We start from the raw sequence: 16,404 nt of genomic DNA, 5'->3' as shown, positions 1-16,404 counted from the left end.
GACCCCTCCCACCCGCCCCAAGGAATGGGTTTTAAAGGCGCTCCTTCCATCCCCGCCTCGCCCTGCCTGCTGTCCTCGAAGACCCTGGGCACCTCCACCACCACCCAGAGCAGAACTGGCCACAGGAGCCCATAAAGCAACCAAGTTTCAAATGTTTCCAGGACGCTGGCCTTAGAAGCATGTCTGCTCCTGGCCCCTCGGGCCAGCCTCACAGGTAGATCTCCCTCTTGGTGGTCTGGGATGAGGGGGTGGTGGCTGGCTGGAAGTCCGAGGTCTGGGTGAGAGGAATTTCCTCCATGGGAGAGTCCTTGCAGGTCTCATGGCTACTATTGGAGAAGGCACTGTACGTGGGGAGCAGGCGGAGGTTGGCCATTTTGGTGCTGCGCTCTTCTGAGAGTCTGGGGCTGCCATTCCCGACTTGCTCTTGACTCCCTCTGTCTTGGTAAGGCACAAAAGTGGAGAGTTTGAGGGCGTTCTTGGGCCTGCGGCTGGGGGAGGATTGGCCGGGCATCCAGCAGGTGTCGGAGTGGCCGAACTCCGTGCACTCCCGGGTACAGGTCCCAGTCATGGCTACATCAGGCAGGGGACGGAGATCTGCAGAGAAGCAAGCAAGAGGCATTGTTAGGCATGGACAAGCCCAGTGGGTTGATTGGATGAGGCTGGAGTACAGCCCCCATGGTAGGGACCTTCTCCCCAGAGGTGACCAGGTAGGAATTCTGATTCTCCTTTGGGAAGAGGAGCAGATGCAAAGGGGACATTTGAACACATGGACATGAAAAATGTAAGCAGAGAGCTCATAATTCCCAACAGCCGTGTCCCTGAGGACAAGCACCCTGCAGTGGGTGCAGGTGGGATCATAATGCAGCACAGCTCACTGAGCCCACCCTAGGAGTCATGAACCCCTCGGCCCAGCCCCATCGGACGTCCCGTGCCATGCAATCAGGAGTCCTTAAAGAAGTGCCCCAAACTTGCTGGGCTTTTCACTGCCCTGAGTAAATCCAGATTTCCTGAGCACCAGTTCTGCTCATCACCAGGCATTCCAAGGACCCACTGGAGGTTCCTTTCCAAGCCTAGCTAGAGGTTCTCAGCCAACTTCCAGCTCTCTCACAGTCTGAGACCTGAGCAAAGCACAGCTGGGCAATCCAACACCAACCCCCAGAGAAGTCAGACACCCACGAATCCCCGTCCCAGAAGCATCCAAACTTCTCTGTGTACCAAACACCTTTCCAGATCTCCAGATATACCAAGGCATCAGATCTGCTTGTGGGAAGTTCTGGCCATCAACAGCACCAGGTCATTGCCTTGTGTCCACTATGCCAGAGGTTTCCAGGCCTTGCTGCTCTTGCTAAAAGTCTTCAGAGGCCCCGGCTTGGAATTCCCACCATTCCTATAGAATACTTACAAGACCTGTTCCAGGCATGAGCCATCTCTTGCTATCTGCCCCGCTTGGGCATAACACAGCTCCCTGTCACTGCCTGGAACACATCACTGCCTCTGGCACCTGCTGGCAGGTCAGGGCTTATACTGCTGCTCATACTACGAGGTTGAAGGGACCTACAGCCCTGGCAAGAAGCAAATTGGAGCCTTTCATGCTATGCTGAGACTTTGCCTCTGCCAGCATGTCCCTCCTGCCACCAACTCGGGGCTTAAGATCATGGGTGATCCCAAGTCACCCTGCACAGCTTTCATGCACCAGCAACACTGAGATCTCTGTGGGAGAAAGCTCTTACGATGCTGGGAATGGGTAGAAAGGGTCAAACGTGAGAGCTAACAGGATGGGCATGGAAGAGAGGCATAGTAAGCAAAAAACCAGTGTGGGAGCATGTCTTGCCCTAAAAAAACACCCACTGCAACCCAAACTCTCCCATCCCCTGGTGCACACGTTGGCTGCGATATCCTGGCAGCAGCCCCAAGGACATACCTCCGTGCAGACCCCTTCACAGCCTGCTCCGCTCAGGGGACTCTAATGAGGAGCAGAAAAAGGACGAGAGGGTCATATCAGTGCACAGCCCCAGCCTCCAAACACCCACCCTAGGATCCTCCTGCTCCCCTCCCCATTGCATTGCAGCAAGCCCCCAAATGTCCTCATGGCACCCGCTGCCTTCAGGTTCCAGCCTCCCAAAGCTGCTTGGCTGCCGCTGTGTTTCTCCATCCTCATCCTCACCTCCCAGCTGACTCGCAGAGCTCGAGGCCACCTGGCTTGCAGTGATGTGCACACACATGGACACAACCCACTGGGGTGGGTTTATGTGGACATTTGGCACTGTGGATGGGCACACATGGAAGAACCCATGCACAGGGGACAGCCATGCTCACGGTACAGGGTGCAAAAGCCAGGGACCAAGCATTGGAGGGGACAAAGAGCCCACAAGTGTCACTGTGAGAGCTGTGCTTGCCTGTGGTCTTTGGGATTGTTCTCAGAGCCATGGACAAAATGTTTTCCCACTCCCTGGGCAAGTGCAGAGCTGCCTCATTTATTTCTCTGAGCTGCAGATAGAAATAATCGAACCCTGTTCTCACCTCTCAGTACTAACAGGATATCCACTGGTTGGTTGGACCAAGGCCATGTTGTGCTGTCTTTCACTTCTGCACAAGCAACACCTCTCATCTCCTTTCCCAGTACACAAGTGGGACAAGTCCTCACCATTCCCACTTTCTGAAGGGCTTGGTGCTGCTCTTTCATGTCATGGGATGCTCCAGCTCCAAGGGAAGGTGGTCTGCCATGGGACAGAAATAATGCCACCTCTCCATCAAACAAAGCCATGGAGATTTCCTCGCGCCAATAGCAGCTGAGAAATCACAGGGTCAAGCAGGAACTCTGTGTTCAGGATCTTTTATTCTGCTTTTCCCATTGTTAATTTCTGGCATGAAAGCCATTTTCCAGTGCTGTCTCTTGCAGTGAGATGCTGGCATCAGTGCTCTCCCGCTAAAGGAGCGCATTATGTGCCGCAAGCACAACCAGCTCTGCTTCCAGAGCCCGGGAACGGGCAGGGTGCAATTCCTGAATAGCCACAATTTACTGCAAACACGACCCCACGGCCTAATTCTCAGCACATGCCGGTGGGCTGGAGTTCAATGTGCCACCACGGGCAAGCACAACTCTTTAGGGGTAAGCAGCAGTGAGAACTCTGCCCACAAAGGGCCAGTTCTGGCTACGTTGTCCAGGCAGACACCATTTCCCACAGCCTGCTCACTGCACCCCAGAGGGTCAGCCTACCCCTCTATCAGCATCTCCATGCCTGGAGGGATGCGTGCTTGTCGGGGCATCCGCACCCGCTGGCTTCTCCCTTTCTATTGCTTGGCTGTCTCTGGCTGCCTGGGGGCTGCTCAGCCTCATTGCATAGGAATGAGCCGGGGCAGTAAAAGTCGCATCCCTTTGAACTTTTCAGATGAAAAGGGCCTTTATGGGAGATGCATTCAGAGATGCGCCTGGGTCCTGGCCCCTCCTGGAGGAGGGGAAGCTCCCTCCCGCAGCCCTGCTCTGCAGCATCCAGGGCACCTCTGCTCTTTGTGCAGGAGGCTGTGCCGGGCAGTCTCCTTTGGGAAGAGGCACATATTGGTGCTGCTGCTAATTATCTCTCTGTTTCCCTTTCACAAGGACTCTTCTAGTAGTTTTATTGCTCTTCGTGGGGGATGTCAGCAGTGCACTGGAGTACCATTAGGGAGGAGACAAAAGCAGGCAGCATCACTCAGCAGCACTTCCATCTCCTGCAGTAGATGGGCTGGGGGTCCCTCGCCCACCATAAGCCAAGTATCTTCAACACATGCTGACAGCCGGCCTGGAGCACGGTTTTGTGCCACCATCTCCAGTGTTCATGGTCTGATTTGCTTCTTCCATTCACATCAGACATCATCACCAAGAGCGTGGTGTGCAGGGCTGGGGGAGCAGGGGTGCTACAGCACATGTGGTTGTGAGTTTGGGGGTGAGAGGATGCAGAGGAGCAGCTCTGGGATGGAGGAACATGGGACTGAGGGTACGAGGCAGCAGGGCACGGCACAGGGTGCAAAGAAGCCTGGAAGAAGAAGAAGGAAGCACAGCATGCAAGGAGGGAGCAGGGAGGCTCAGAGCTGCAGAGATGCGGGGAGTAGCTTGGAGGCAAAGCAGGATGCGTTCCTGAAGCATTACATTGCAAAGAGTCATCTTCCCCACCTGATGGCACAGAGAACATCAGCATCTAACTCAGCCAGCCGCTCCTGCTCAGAGCCCAGCAGCACTACACCTGCCCCAAGAATTTCTTTCCACGCAGCTTTCCTTTGGCTAAGCAGGACGTTGGCAGCTTTACCATCTCTGTTCCCTGGTGCAGACACATGAAAACACCGCTCCTCTTGCACTAAGCCCTCAGGGCTCTGCTGACCACTGCTGGGACATCCCTTACAGTGATGACCTTCCACGGCATCCCATTCCAACAGCACCACCGTCCCTGCCCACATCCCGTGGGATCTCCTGATCCCTGGTGCTGCTCTTCCCAACAGCTCCCTCATACCGACACCATTCCCCCGCTTCACCTCAGCTCACCAGAGCCATTGCAGCACCATCACTTCCTCGAGTCTTCCACCTGAGGCTCTCACACCCATTGGCACCACCACCCACAGCGCTCTCCCCATCTCCCCATTCCACACTGCCATCCCACTGCCAGCTTCCATTCTCTTCCTCTCTCTCCAGGTACCGCTCCCCAGCAGCGTGGCTCCCCACAGCACTGCTCCCCACAGGTGCTGTGCCCCGTGGCGATGCTCTCTCCAGGTGCCGTCCCCCCACGGCGCCGTTCCCAGTGAGCACCGTTCCCCACTGCGCTGCTGCCTATAGGTACCGATCCCCCGCAGTGCCACGTCCTCCAGGTGCCATGTTCTGTGCTGCCACTCCTCCAGGTACCCCCTGCGGCTCTCCTCCCTCCAGGCACTGCCACGTCCTGCAGGTACCATGTTTCACAGCACTGTTCCCCCCAGGTATCTCTCTCCTGCAGTGCTGCTTCATGCTCTGCTCCCGCTTCCTCGCTCCCTCTCAGTGCATCTAGTTGGATAGTGCACCCAGAAATCCAGTTTTTATACAGCAGCAGCCCCATATCTTCATATCTTTGTATGGGCCCCTTCCCACTCTCGTCTCAGCCTTCTCTGTGCCTCTCCCCTGCACCACTGGAGCAGCAAGTGCTCAGCAGCCCATCCCCTGCTTCCTGCCCTATTTGGCTCTGCACGTGATCCCTTTGAAGCAGGGAACTCGAAGGCTCCTTCCATTTCCCCTTCCCCTTCAGAGGGCTTTTGGGATCTGGGAGGTGGCTGCAGAGCCCTGACCTGCTCTGCTGCAAAGTGCAGACCCCAGATCTCCTTTATGGGAGCATGACAACTGGATGCTCATCCTCTAGATATGGGGGGCTGCAGCATCACACTCCCCTCCTGCAGCCCACACCCATCCCTCCTCATCCCCAGTTCCCACACAGCACATGGCCACCACCAGAAGCCCTCTGCCTCTGGGGCAGCACCAGCGCAATCCTGATTTCACTTTCCAGGCCTCGGGGAACGCTGCTGGAGCTGTGCCCGTTTCCACAGCGATGCTCCAAAGATCGATGAGCAGAGAAATATCAGAAGCTGAGAGCAGCAGCAGAGCGCTCCGCACTGACCACGTCAGCCCCTATTTTCCTGGACTGAGCTAATGCTGTCCCCACAGCACCCGGGCAGACGGTTTGCAGGACCATTCCTCGCACTACAACACCCAGACAGACAGCTTTGGGGACCGATTCTAGCACGGCATCACCCAGGCAGATGGCTTTCCAAACTTAACATCATTGTGGCACACGCAAACAGATGGCTCCTGGTATCTGAGAGTGACCCGGTGGTGCCCATCCGGTGGTTACTGCAGCTCAGTGCCGCACCTAATGCTCCCAGGCTATAGCAAGCAACGCCAGTGCTCTCAATAAATACTGAGAGAGCTGCAGCTCTGATGCCAGCACATAGATGGGCTTCTTCTAGGCACACAAGTCAGCACTAGAGCGCACACAGCAGCTAGATGGCACACAGCCATCTCCCCCAGACCCTGCAGCATTGCCCGAATGCTGAATAATGGTGGCTAAGCACCAGTGCAGCTTGCTCTGAATGCAACGGCTTGTCAGCACCCAGATGCACACACGGAACAAACCATGGCCCCTGTAGTGCATTACAGCAGCACATGCGAGCTGCAGAGCTGAAGCAAACGACTTCCCAGATCCCTCCAAGGGTATCACAGCAGAACCAGTGTGTCACTAATGGGGACAGATGCACCCACCAGCCCTAGCATCACCAGCACAGGTAGCAGAATGCAGAACTGTCACCACTCCGCACCTCGGTCCCTGGGGCGCATCTCCCATCCCCTCCCTTTGCTGCTGGAGCTTCAGGGCCACCTCCCACTGCTGCTGTGCCTGCAGCCCACAGCCCACAGACATTGCCACGGCAACAGGGTGAGATTCGCACCACCGGCACTGGGAGCATCCAAACCGACAGCTGCAGCTCAGGGGAAGACCTCCAAAATCACCATCTGCAATCCCTGTAATACCCGGGGAAGAAAATCTCATCCCCTGTCACACAGTCTGTGCTTGCGGTGCTGCTCAGATGATCTCCTGCCCTGGCACCACAGGGCTTCAACCTTTGTGGGACTATAAAAAGCAGAATTATTACATTAAATTACAGAATAATTACGTTAAGAACTACCTTAATAGGATTATGGGGGTTCAAAGGTTAGGAAATGCCAAAATTAGGATTGTCCCTGCAGTTTTAATTCACTTCTTACAAATCTGCTTTGTGATGCAGACCAGAGGCGCTGTCTGGTGGAAAACGTTCCTCTTTTGCGGGGTCCTCCTGTAAAGAGGATGGGGACACCTCGGTGGTGCACCAGGTTTGGGCTGGAGGGAGAGGCTCTGCCACTGGGACTCCACCTTATGGGCTGCAGAAAGCAAAGAAGGCACAATGAAGGGGTCAGGAGATCACAGCAAATTGCGTCTTCAAAGCGTGGGGCTGGGGGGCAGGGGAATTCCTTTACCAGTGAGCAAAACCAGCCATTTCCTTCCTTACCTCCTCTTGGAAATGAGCTATCTGGACAGATTTCACCGACACTTTTCAAAATGTTTGGTAAGCGGCAGATGCCCACCATGAAAAATTGTTTCCTTGCGCTTAAACTTTGCCAAAACTTGCAGCAACTGAAAACAGACTCAAGCAGTGGGCATTACTGAGCAGTCCTCACTGATGCTATGTGTAGGGCAAGAGGTAAACAGCCATAAGTTGCACCAGGGGAGATTCAGATTGCTATTAGGAATAATTTATTCTCCAACTGAGCTGTGATGCGTTGGCACAGGCTGCCCAGGGAGATGGTGGGGTCACCATCCCTGGGAATGTTCAGGAGATGAGTAGATGTGGCATCGAGGGATGCGGTTCACAGGCATGGTGGGGGTGGGTTGGGGTTGGACTACATGATCTCTGTGGTCTTTTCCAACTTCCATCAGTCTATGATTCTATGATAAGGCACAGTGTCAAGTCTACCTATGGTATGAAGCCTTACTGCCTATATTGCCCCAACTGTCCTTTCCCCAACCGAGAACTTCTCACAGCACCTGCAAACAACAGATACCCACCAAATAACCTCCAGGAGGGTCAGGGAGCCCTGCAGTACCCAAACCAAACAGTGCCATAGCCAGTGTCCTCCCACACCTCCCCACATGCCCCCGTATCACCTGTCCGGGTCGCTGGTCAGGTGAGCACCAGCTGCTGCAATACGTTTGGGAGGTGGGATGCAACGTCCCCAGCTGGTTCATCTGCCCCTGTCGCTGCAGGCTGCCTGTTCCTCCCCTTCTGGCTTTTGCATCCTCTCTTGCGAGGGCTAATGACGGTTATGTAAACACGCAGGGAACAACACCTGCCATCCCCAGGGGCTCTTAGCGCATGCATGCCTCTGATGCGCATTCCTGCTGCCCAAATACCGACACAGTCCCTGCGTGCACCATTCCCGCTTGGCCTCTGCAACACCTCCTGTGCACAGTATTCCTCCCAGAGGTTCCCATAGGGGTCCCAGCCTGGATCTGTGGTCTGGCTGTCCTCCTGTCCCACTTGGGCTCTCTGGGGATGCAAGGACACGTGCAGACAATGGGATGGGGTGCTCAGGAGGAGCAGAGTCCCAGCTGCTTGCCTGAGCGATGGAGTGCCCACAGAAGAGAAGCCCTTCTCTGGCCCCCAGAATGATTGCTCACCAGCCCCAGCTTGGGTGATTAGCAGGAGAGTAGAGGTCAGGGTCCTTGGGGCATCCAGTCCCTCTGGTCTTGTGGTCCTCACTGTTATGGGTTGCTGACATCTTCCCATAAACAGCCTCTTACCCCATCTCCTTCCTGCTCTCCCACAGCTTCTGAGGGGGGCTGGAGACCTCTCCCATGGCTCCTGCACCCTTGCCACTGTCCCCAGGAAGGAATGAGCACAGCAATCTGGCATGGGATGCATTAAAGCACCAAATGCTTCTTACAGAAGGAACCTGTGTGGCTGACCCAAGAGCTTCACCTAGCACCTGAGTTTAGGAAAGCTGTTCTGGCACATGGAGGGGTCCCTTAACCCCTGTGTGACCTGCAGCACCCCAAGCCTCAGGCTGCATCTGCCTTCCTCCAAGGGTTAACCATCCTCTACAAAGCTTCTCTGAGCTAATTAGAAAGAGCCCAGGCAAATGTGGTGGCAGACACCACTGCACTTATCTCCACACTTCCGGGGCTCTCCCTTATCATTTAATTAAAGCTGCAGCCATGCTTCCTTTCCTGGCAGCACCTCATCAGGGAAGGCAGTGGAGCTTGAGGCAGTCTCTGCAGGCAGCAGGATGAGGGCAGGGAATATACCCTGGGAAGGCCAACATTGGGGAGAAGAGTCCCTTGGAGCCAAGCCCTCCTATCAGCCAGGAGTGTCCCATGTCCCACAGCACCCAAAAACAATCTGGGGACACCTGAGGTGCTGGGGAAGGGGATTGCACCAGGACGATGGACTCAGAGCTCCTGTGCCAGGGTTGCTAGGAGGACCGAGTTTGCACAAGGGCTGTACTGGAGCACGATGCTGCTCAGAGGGCACAAAATGGTGCGTGGGTGCAGCTCCGTAGGGCCATGCACCGACAGCCATGCAGTGAAAAGTTTGGCCCTCTGGGGACAAACAACCCCCAGCTGATGCTGGCAGCTGCTGTGCCAAATTCCCCGCCTCTCTTCCGAAGCATATTTAAGCTAATGTGTCTTGAAAGGGAATTCTTATAAGCGGTTTGTTAGCAGGGCCGAGACAGCATGCCTTGTTCTCACAAAACAGCTGGAACACCTTCGCTAAAACTTAAGAAAAAAAAAAGAGAAAAGAAAAAGGAATGAACCTGAGGGAAACCCAGCATGGAAAATTTAAGCTTTAGTGTTAGAAATCTGCTGAAGTGATAAGCAATAGAAAATAAGCCTGAATAATGCTAAATGTCAAGCAGCCTGAGGCTGCGCAGCCTCTCTAATGATCCCCGCTGCGGGATGCAGAGGCTGCAATGGGAGAAGGTGGGGGGACGGGAGCAGCAGTGCCAGCCCTGTGCCAGCACCACGCGCCCAACTCCCAGCTCCTCCATCCTCCTGGCATCCTGATAATGATTCTACGTGAGAAAAACAAATAAACGGTGTGAACTGGCTGTAGGGTTCGGACCTCACCTGGAGGTTTGCATGCGGGCTGCATGGAGAGCATCCTGGGGGGGTGGGGGGGGCATGGGGACTTGGGGACATGTGGCTTCATGAGCGCTGCTCCCACTCCTGGGTGGCTGCCATTCATTGTGCAGCATTATTGCAGCTCTTGTGTCAAGGAGAAAAGAACTGGCATTCACGAGTCTGCCTTTGAACAAAACCTTTGTTAAGCTCCATCAACAATTTAATAATCTTTCGCTAGCAGGACAATGAATCAGGGGAAATTGTTTTTGCGAGGGGGGGGAGCTGCACGCAAAGTGCTGCTCAAGGCTTCAGGAGTCACCTAGGTCCTGAGCGACAGATGGAAGCACAAGTTGGTGTGAGGGGCTCACATCAGCCAGGGGGCTTGCAGGCAGACAACCCACTGCCCAGTGGGAGACATGGGGCTGGGGAGGAGGAGGAGCAGCCCTAGGTAAGGCTGAGCCCAAGGAACTGAAATTAGGGTTGGTGGTACAGGTCAGTGTGCACAAGCCTTGTTGCCTTTGCGTGGATCCTGCCCGGGGTGCCACCACCAGCCTCAGAGCACCCAATGTGAAACCCAATGCAGTTATGGGATATTGCCCTGAAATAGCTGGTGGCTGGGGGCTCTCTGAAGTGCTTACTACAGAGAAAAGGAGTCAAGTTTGGGAAAGGGAAAGGAGCAGGTTGAGCATGCCCAATTGCATACAGATCACAGAATGATCTGTAGGGGTTGGAATGAGCTTCTGGGGATCATCAAGTCCAAGACCTTCATGAAAAACACAGGATGAATGACCTGACTCTAGAGGACGATGTCAGGCTGCTGAAGGACAAGGGCAACCCGTGCAGGGGAGACCATGCCTCTGAACTGCGCTGAGGAGCCGCTCCCCAAAATCATACATTGCTCACTCCTCCGACATCCACATGCTCGCAGGGTGGAAATCCGCAGTGGAAGCCGAATGGGAGGGGGTGAGAGACTGGCACACGGCAGGAGCAGCGCACGCACTGTTGCACGTGCCAAGGAATGAGGCCAGGTGGGTGACGTTTGTGGATCACACTGCTTGCCGTCCTGCTAGCGGAAGGACTGAGGGATGCTGCTCAGGGATGTGCACGGGGAGGTGCCTTCTGCTCGTGGAAAAATGGGAGGTGTCAGTGCCACTGCAGCTCGCAAACGTGAGCATGCACAGGAGGGCATCCACACATCTCCGAGAAAAGGGAGGGATGGGAGTGGGGAATAGAACAGGCTGGGCTCTGCGCAGGAAGACAGGGGCGAAAAGAATATCCACCAGATGCTGATGAGCACTGCTGAGCCCTATGTTTGCTACTGGGATGACACTCTTGTAGTATAGTGGGAACGGGAAGGGTAATGTCACTGGAGGGGGAGCACCGACCCCTGCTACCACTGGGTGCTGCAGATCCCAAGTGCTGCCAGGTCTACACCCCGGAGGGAGTCCTGGAGATGCTGAGCAGATATACCGTGTGTTTTAATGAACACAGGGCCTATACCTGGCGGGGCAGCGGGGACACAGCCTCATTTTGCATTTGAGGCACAGTGGCCGAAGGGATTTGCTGGTTCCATCACCCTGTGAGCACAGCGTGAGCAAACAGTTGGACTATCAGGAGGAGATTCTGATTTCACGGTCCAACAGAGATGCATGAAAACTTCCAGAATCGGTGCAAGGGAGAGATTTGTACAGGTTGTTTTTCAAAAGGAGATAACAGTAGCAGTTCTGCTCCTTATAGCTCAGTAGAAAATGAATGTATAGCATTGGGAGAAACAGCAGCAAACCTGCTTGAAAGAGAAGCTCCAAACCAGCCAGGTAGAGACCTCAGAAGCATCTGTGATTCGAGATGTCTAAGATCAACAACTGACCCTTTGAAGGAAGCTATTAATCATCATTAAGGAGGCTGACGTCCCAGAGAACCAAGGGGCAAAGCAGCCCAAGTGTTGAGCCTCACTGAATGGGTCAGCAAAGGGAAAATAGGGCTGGGGGGAGGATAAATACATGTGGGCACTGGGCAGTGCCAGAGGAGAGCAGCCCAAGCATGGCAAGGCTGATGGAGGCAATGGGGAACAATACTGGCAAATCACTGTCTCCAGGAGTGCAAGATGTTTGCTTTCTCTCCCTGGTGTGTCTCTGTGGGTGCCCCTCCTGTGTGGCTAATGAGCAGCCAGACACAGAATCCGCAATTTCTTTGGCTTTTATTCATTTTCCTTCCAGATAATAATAAGCCTCGCTTTTGTCAAGATCCCTGTTGTCTGGGTAATTTCATCTGGAGATCCTCAAGGAACAGAGACCTCCCTACCTCTCAAAGTGTAATATCTTGGTTTTAGCTGGCATATTTTCAAGCAATAACTTATACAGCAGAAGAAAAGATTACTTATATTTAATTGGTATTATACTAATTACTAGCAAAATACATCAGGCAAATATCACATCTACTCACTCTCTGTCATTTTACGTTCCTTACTCCATCTTGTCTCTCCCCAGCAGCCATAAAACACCACAACATGCTGTTCTGACACATCCCTGAGCGAAGACCAGATCCTAATTTTCTCCTTGCTCTCACTGCCTCCTGGCTTGTTCGTTTCTGAGCAAGGTGTTGTAAAGCAGACACAGCCATATAACTGATTGAGAACTGCTGCTTTTATGAACTCATGTCTGTGCAGCCTTAGCACCCCACCTCACCCAATGGGTTGATGGCCATCCACGTAAGAACATTTCACCATTTACAACCTGAACGAGTAAATGACCACCGACAGCCTGAACCAGAGGCACACGTCCTCTCACATACACGGACCAGCCAAGCTGCTTCTTTCCTGACACACTGCATTCTTGCTTGTTCCCCTAAATGGCTTTAAGTGCAGTCAGTTCAGCCAGGTCTCACCCTCCAGTAATGGCCCTGGGTATAAATCCCAGCTGCTCCAAGGACTGTCACCAGCACAATCCTCGTCACCAAGGTTGTTTCTGCAGATGGTCTGCCTTTACCCAGTGCTGAGCATCTCTGCCAGACAGCCTGGGCACAGCGTGGGGTGAGCCTCATGGAGGAGCCTTTCCCAATGAGCAGGATGGGTGAGGTCACCCCAACCAAGAGAGTTCAGCCCAAAGAATGTGAGCTGTGCCATGCCCGTTGGCTCCAAGGCCCAAGAACAAACTCTGGCTCTGCAGTAGGGGCAGTAGGTAGGACTTGGTGTCCACCAGAGCTTGGGCATCAGCAACAGGACCCAAGGGAATGGCAAGGAGCTGCATCAGGAGTGGGTCAGGCTGGATGTTAGGAAGGAATTCTGCACCAGAGGGCAGCGGGCGTGGAACAAACACCCAGGGCAGTGGGCACAGCCCTGAGCTGCCACAGCTCAGGGAACGATTGGATAACATTCTGTGACATACAGTTTGGGTTTTGGGTGGTGCAGTGTGGAGCCAGGAGTTAGACTTGATGATCCCTATCAATCCCTTCCAACAGGGTGTATTCTACAGTCCTATGGTTCTATGAACTGCAGCTCTCCCTTCTCATGAGGAGCTCACTGGAACAGGCTGCCCAGGGAGGTTGTGGAATCTCCTTCTCTGGAGATGTTCAAGACCTGCCTGGATGCCTACCTGTGCGACCTGGTGTAGGGAACCTGCTTTGGCAGGGGGGGGTGGACTCGATGATCTCTGGAGGTCCCTTCCAACCCCTACAATTCTGTGATTCTGAGATTCATCTGAAGGCCACTGCGGGTTACCTAGGAAGCCCCATAACCCAGTGCAAGTGCACAGCCTGTCCTCCATCTCCTGATGGAGATACACCCAGATGCATCTACCAATGAACAGGGATCCCACCCACCATGAAGAACACCGGGGGACCCGATGCGCAGTTGACTGCAGAGCACTTGCTGTCCTGCTTGGACCACGGAGAGGGATGAGGAGGTGAAGAGGGAGCCCAGGTGTGACCACATAGCCCTGGAAGCAAGGACTGATTGCTCCGCTGCTCCTTTAGGAAGCCCTGAGCAAATGGCAGGGCTGCATCAGCACACACTAAACGAGCCCTAGATCCTGCCAGGGAGCCTGGGCTCCCTGAGAGGAAGGCAAATGCGGAGGCTGATACGGTTAGATAACCTCTGAGTCAAAGCGGCCTATCCTTGGTAGCTCTCGCCAGATGCCATGACTAATGTTAGATTTATGGAGTGTCCTCTCTGCAAGTAAAGCGAAGCGCTAGCGTTACAACCACTTAATGGAGGTGACTTCAAATCAGGATGGATGAGAGCTTGTGGGAAGGAGACAGGAAGAGAGATTCATTGATAGTGTGAGTACAAAGGATAAAATCCTAGGGAAGAGCGAACAACTGAGACTGACATTTGACCTGTCTCAATAGCAAAGCTCGCATTGATTTCACTGGGGACAGGAATGAATCCCTTATCCTCTATCTCACGCCGACAAGAGGGATTTTCCATCTGAGGGATCTGCAGCTGACCAATCCTTCAAACTCAGGCACATGCTATTTTTATGAGAAAAAAATGCAGTGTGAAGTTCTCGAGAAGCTCAAATGGGAGACTTCATAAGCTTCTCGGGCATTAAGTTTAAATCCCATACTAATGCAGGTCCCCTTACATGGGAGGAGGCACTGGCAGGTTTATAGAGACATTCAGGTGCTCTCGGAGGCAGATAAAGGGGAAATAACCGAGCTAGATCATAGAGGAGCTGGAAACGACGTGTCAAATTACTTCAAAAGGAGCTTTCTAAGGGAGCAGCTCTTTGAAAACAACAAATAGTCTGGGACCGCTGAGGGATCTAAGATTGTCTATTGCTTTTACTCTTGGTTGCTTATTCTGCCTTAGACGTTCTGGATCTGAACGCCAACCTCTGGCTGCTCGTGGTCCCCCTGCAGGTCCTGCTCCCGGTGGAGTCAGGATGGGAAAATTGCTTGGAGAGATCTGGCAAAAAGAAACAGTGATCAAGCAAAATTTCAGCCTGCCCCGCTCCCCGATCCAGTCTGAATGCTGCCAGGCAGCTGTGCTGACATGGCAGAGCTTGTGACACAGGGACAGGGATGAGCAAAGCACGGTGGAGGAGGGTGCTGCCTGTGCTGGCATTCTTGAGAACAGCACGCAGGGCACCAAAATGCTCCCAGCTCAACTGCTGCCTCCCACGGACGGCTCTTGGGCTGCTGCAACTGTTCCAGAGCGCTGCCCAGCAGCAGGACCAAGCCTGGGGGCTCAAGCCCTGCTCTAATGCCTATTTTTAAGCCTGAAGTTGCTTTGCCCAACCCGTCGTTCTGAACAAGGCAGCAGGAGGAAGAAGGGGCCCAACCCTCCGTCTGAAAGCTGCTTCCAGTAACCAAGTCTGGTGACCTTGCGTTGAACCCACAAATAGCTTGGGGATGACGACCTATTCTTTGGCAAATAGGCTTTGTACCAAACCAAAGAAAGGGTGCTCAGACATGGTGCAGATAAGAATAGCTGTTGATGACCATTATGCTTAGGCATCTGCAGCCATTGCCAGGCAATGGCAAAAAAAAAAAAACAAAAAACCCAACCCCATGTAATTACAGTGCAGGCTGACAGCAGTAGCCTACACATCACAGCACCCTGCAGCTCTGCTTGTAACCACAGTATGAAGGTGAAGATCTCTCTGATTTAATGCCACAGAGCTGAGACTCAGCTTCAACCCTGCTGAGATGCAGTGGTGGAGGAAAGCATTCCTGCCCTAAAGGTGATGGACTGAGGACCTCAAATATTGCAAGCATCAGTATGTGCAGGAACCATATGTGGTATCTTAAAGATAAGGAAGGAAAACGAAGTCAAACTGAAGATGGAGGGGCCCTTTTAGAGGCAAACTCCTTACTCCTGAAGACTGGGGCCAAAAGTTTAGGAGCGATAAAGACTATCAGCCTTCCTCCCTCAACCCCAGCTGACCACCAAGAAGACCCTCAGGGGTGACTGCGCACGCTCTAAGGGGGAGGGTCTTTTGTTAATCAGTTCTAAGAAAACAACAGTGAGTTCGAGAAAATATTTAACATATGCATGAAATTCTGGGTAAAAACAGGAGTATGTATGAGCACAACCAATAACTGTAATCTGCACAGGAGCCAAGGTGTAGGCATTGGGCAGAACGATCCCTTCTGTGCGCTGCAATAAAGGAATACCTGCTTGACACGACTTGACGTGTTGGGTTAATCTACCATTGTTCTCAGCATCACTGGGAAACTGAAATCCTCCTTTGCCTGGGACAGCAAAATTTTTCTCCCCTTCAAAAGCTCATTTATAATTCCCAGATAAAAGCGCTCTCTCCTCCCTTCCTTTCGCAGAAGGAGCCCATGAGAAAAGTCACAGCAGAAACTGCCAAGTTTGGTGGTTCCAAAGCCACTCTTCTTTGTTTTTACCTTTTGGTTTTAAAATGTAAAGTTTTAAAATGCTTCCAAACAGAAGAGAGAATAGAGATTAAGAAAACTGACAGCATTTTCTCCACCTGATACTTTCAGAGCAGGAAGAACGTGAACATAAGAGAAGGGAGATGGTGCTCTGTTTTTTCCCATCATCTTGCCACAAACAGCAAGAGGGAAAGGAAGATGCCACATCCCAGCACGGGGCTGAAAGGAAGAGCAAAAACCTAAGGAGCCCTATTTCAAATGGAGGAGCTGTAAATACAGCCACAGGGACCTATCTATCCTATGAAGGAAGGCATCTTCCTATAGAAATATGGAACTTTCTGCCTCTGGGGCGCTGACACACAGAGATCATTCTACCCAAATTCCTCATAAGCTGCAGTCACAGTTGAGGGATAGAAAG

At 53.1% G+C, this 16,404-nt stretch overlaps 1 protein-coding gene across 1 annotated transcript in view; it reads right to left on the bottom strand.

The window, feature by feature from the left end:
• Positions 1-208: 208 nt before the first annotated feature.
• The window catches only part of PCDH1 (protocadherin 1), a gene marked incomplete at both ends in the record, with an annotated part of 45,730 nt that continues 29,534 nt past the window's right edge, over positions 209-16,404 (bottom strand). Inside the window, one exon of the mRNA XM_079542310.1 lies at positions 209-594. Coding sequence (XP_079398436.1) covers positions 209-594 — 386 coding nt within the window. The remainder of the gene's footprint in view (positions 595-16,404) is intronic.

This window comes from Tetrao urogallus, assembly GCF_951394365.1.
Source record: "Tetrao urogallus genome assembly, chromosome: 14".
NCBI classification, from domain to species: Eukaryota; Metazoa; Chordata; class Aves; order Galliformes; family Phasianidae; genus Tetrao; species Tetrao urogallus.
The sequence above is the reverse complement of the archived record's forward strand: the minus strand, read 5'-3'. Positions and strand labels throughout refer to the sequence as shown.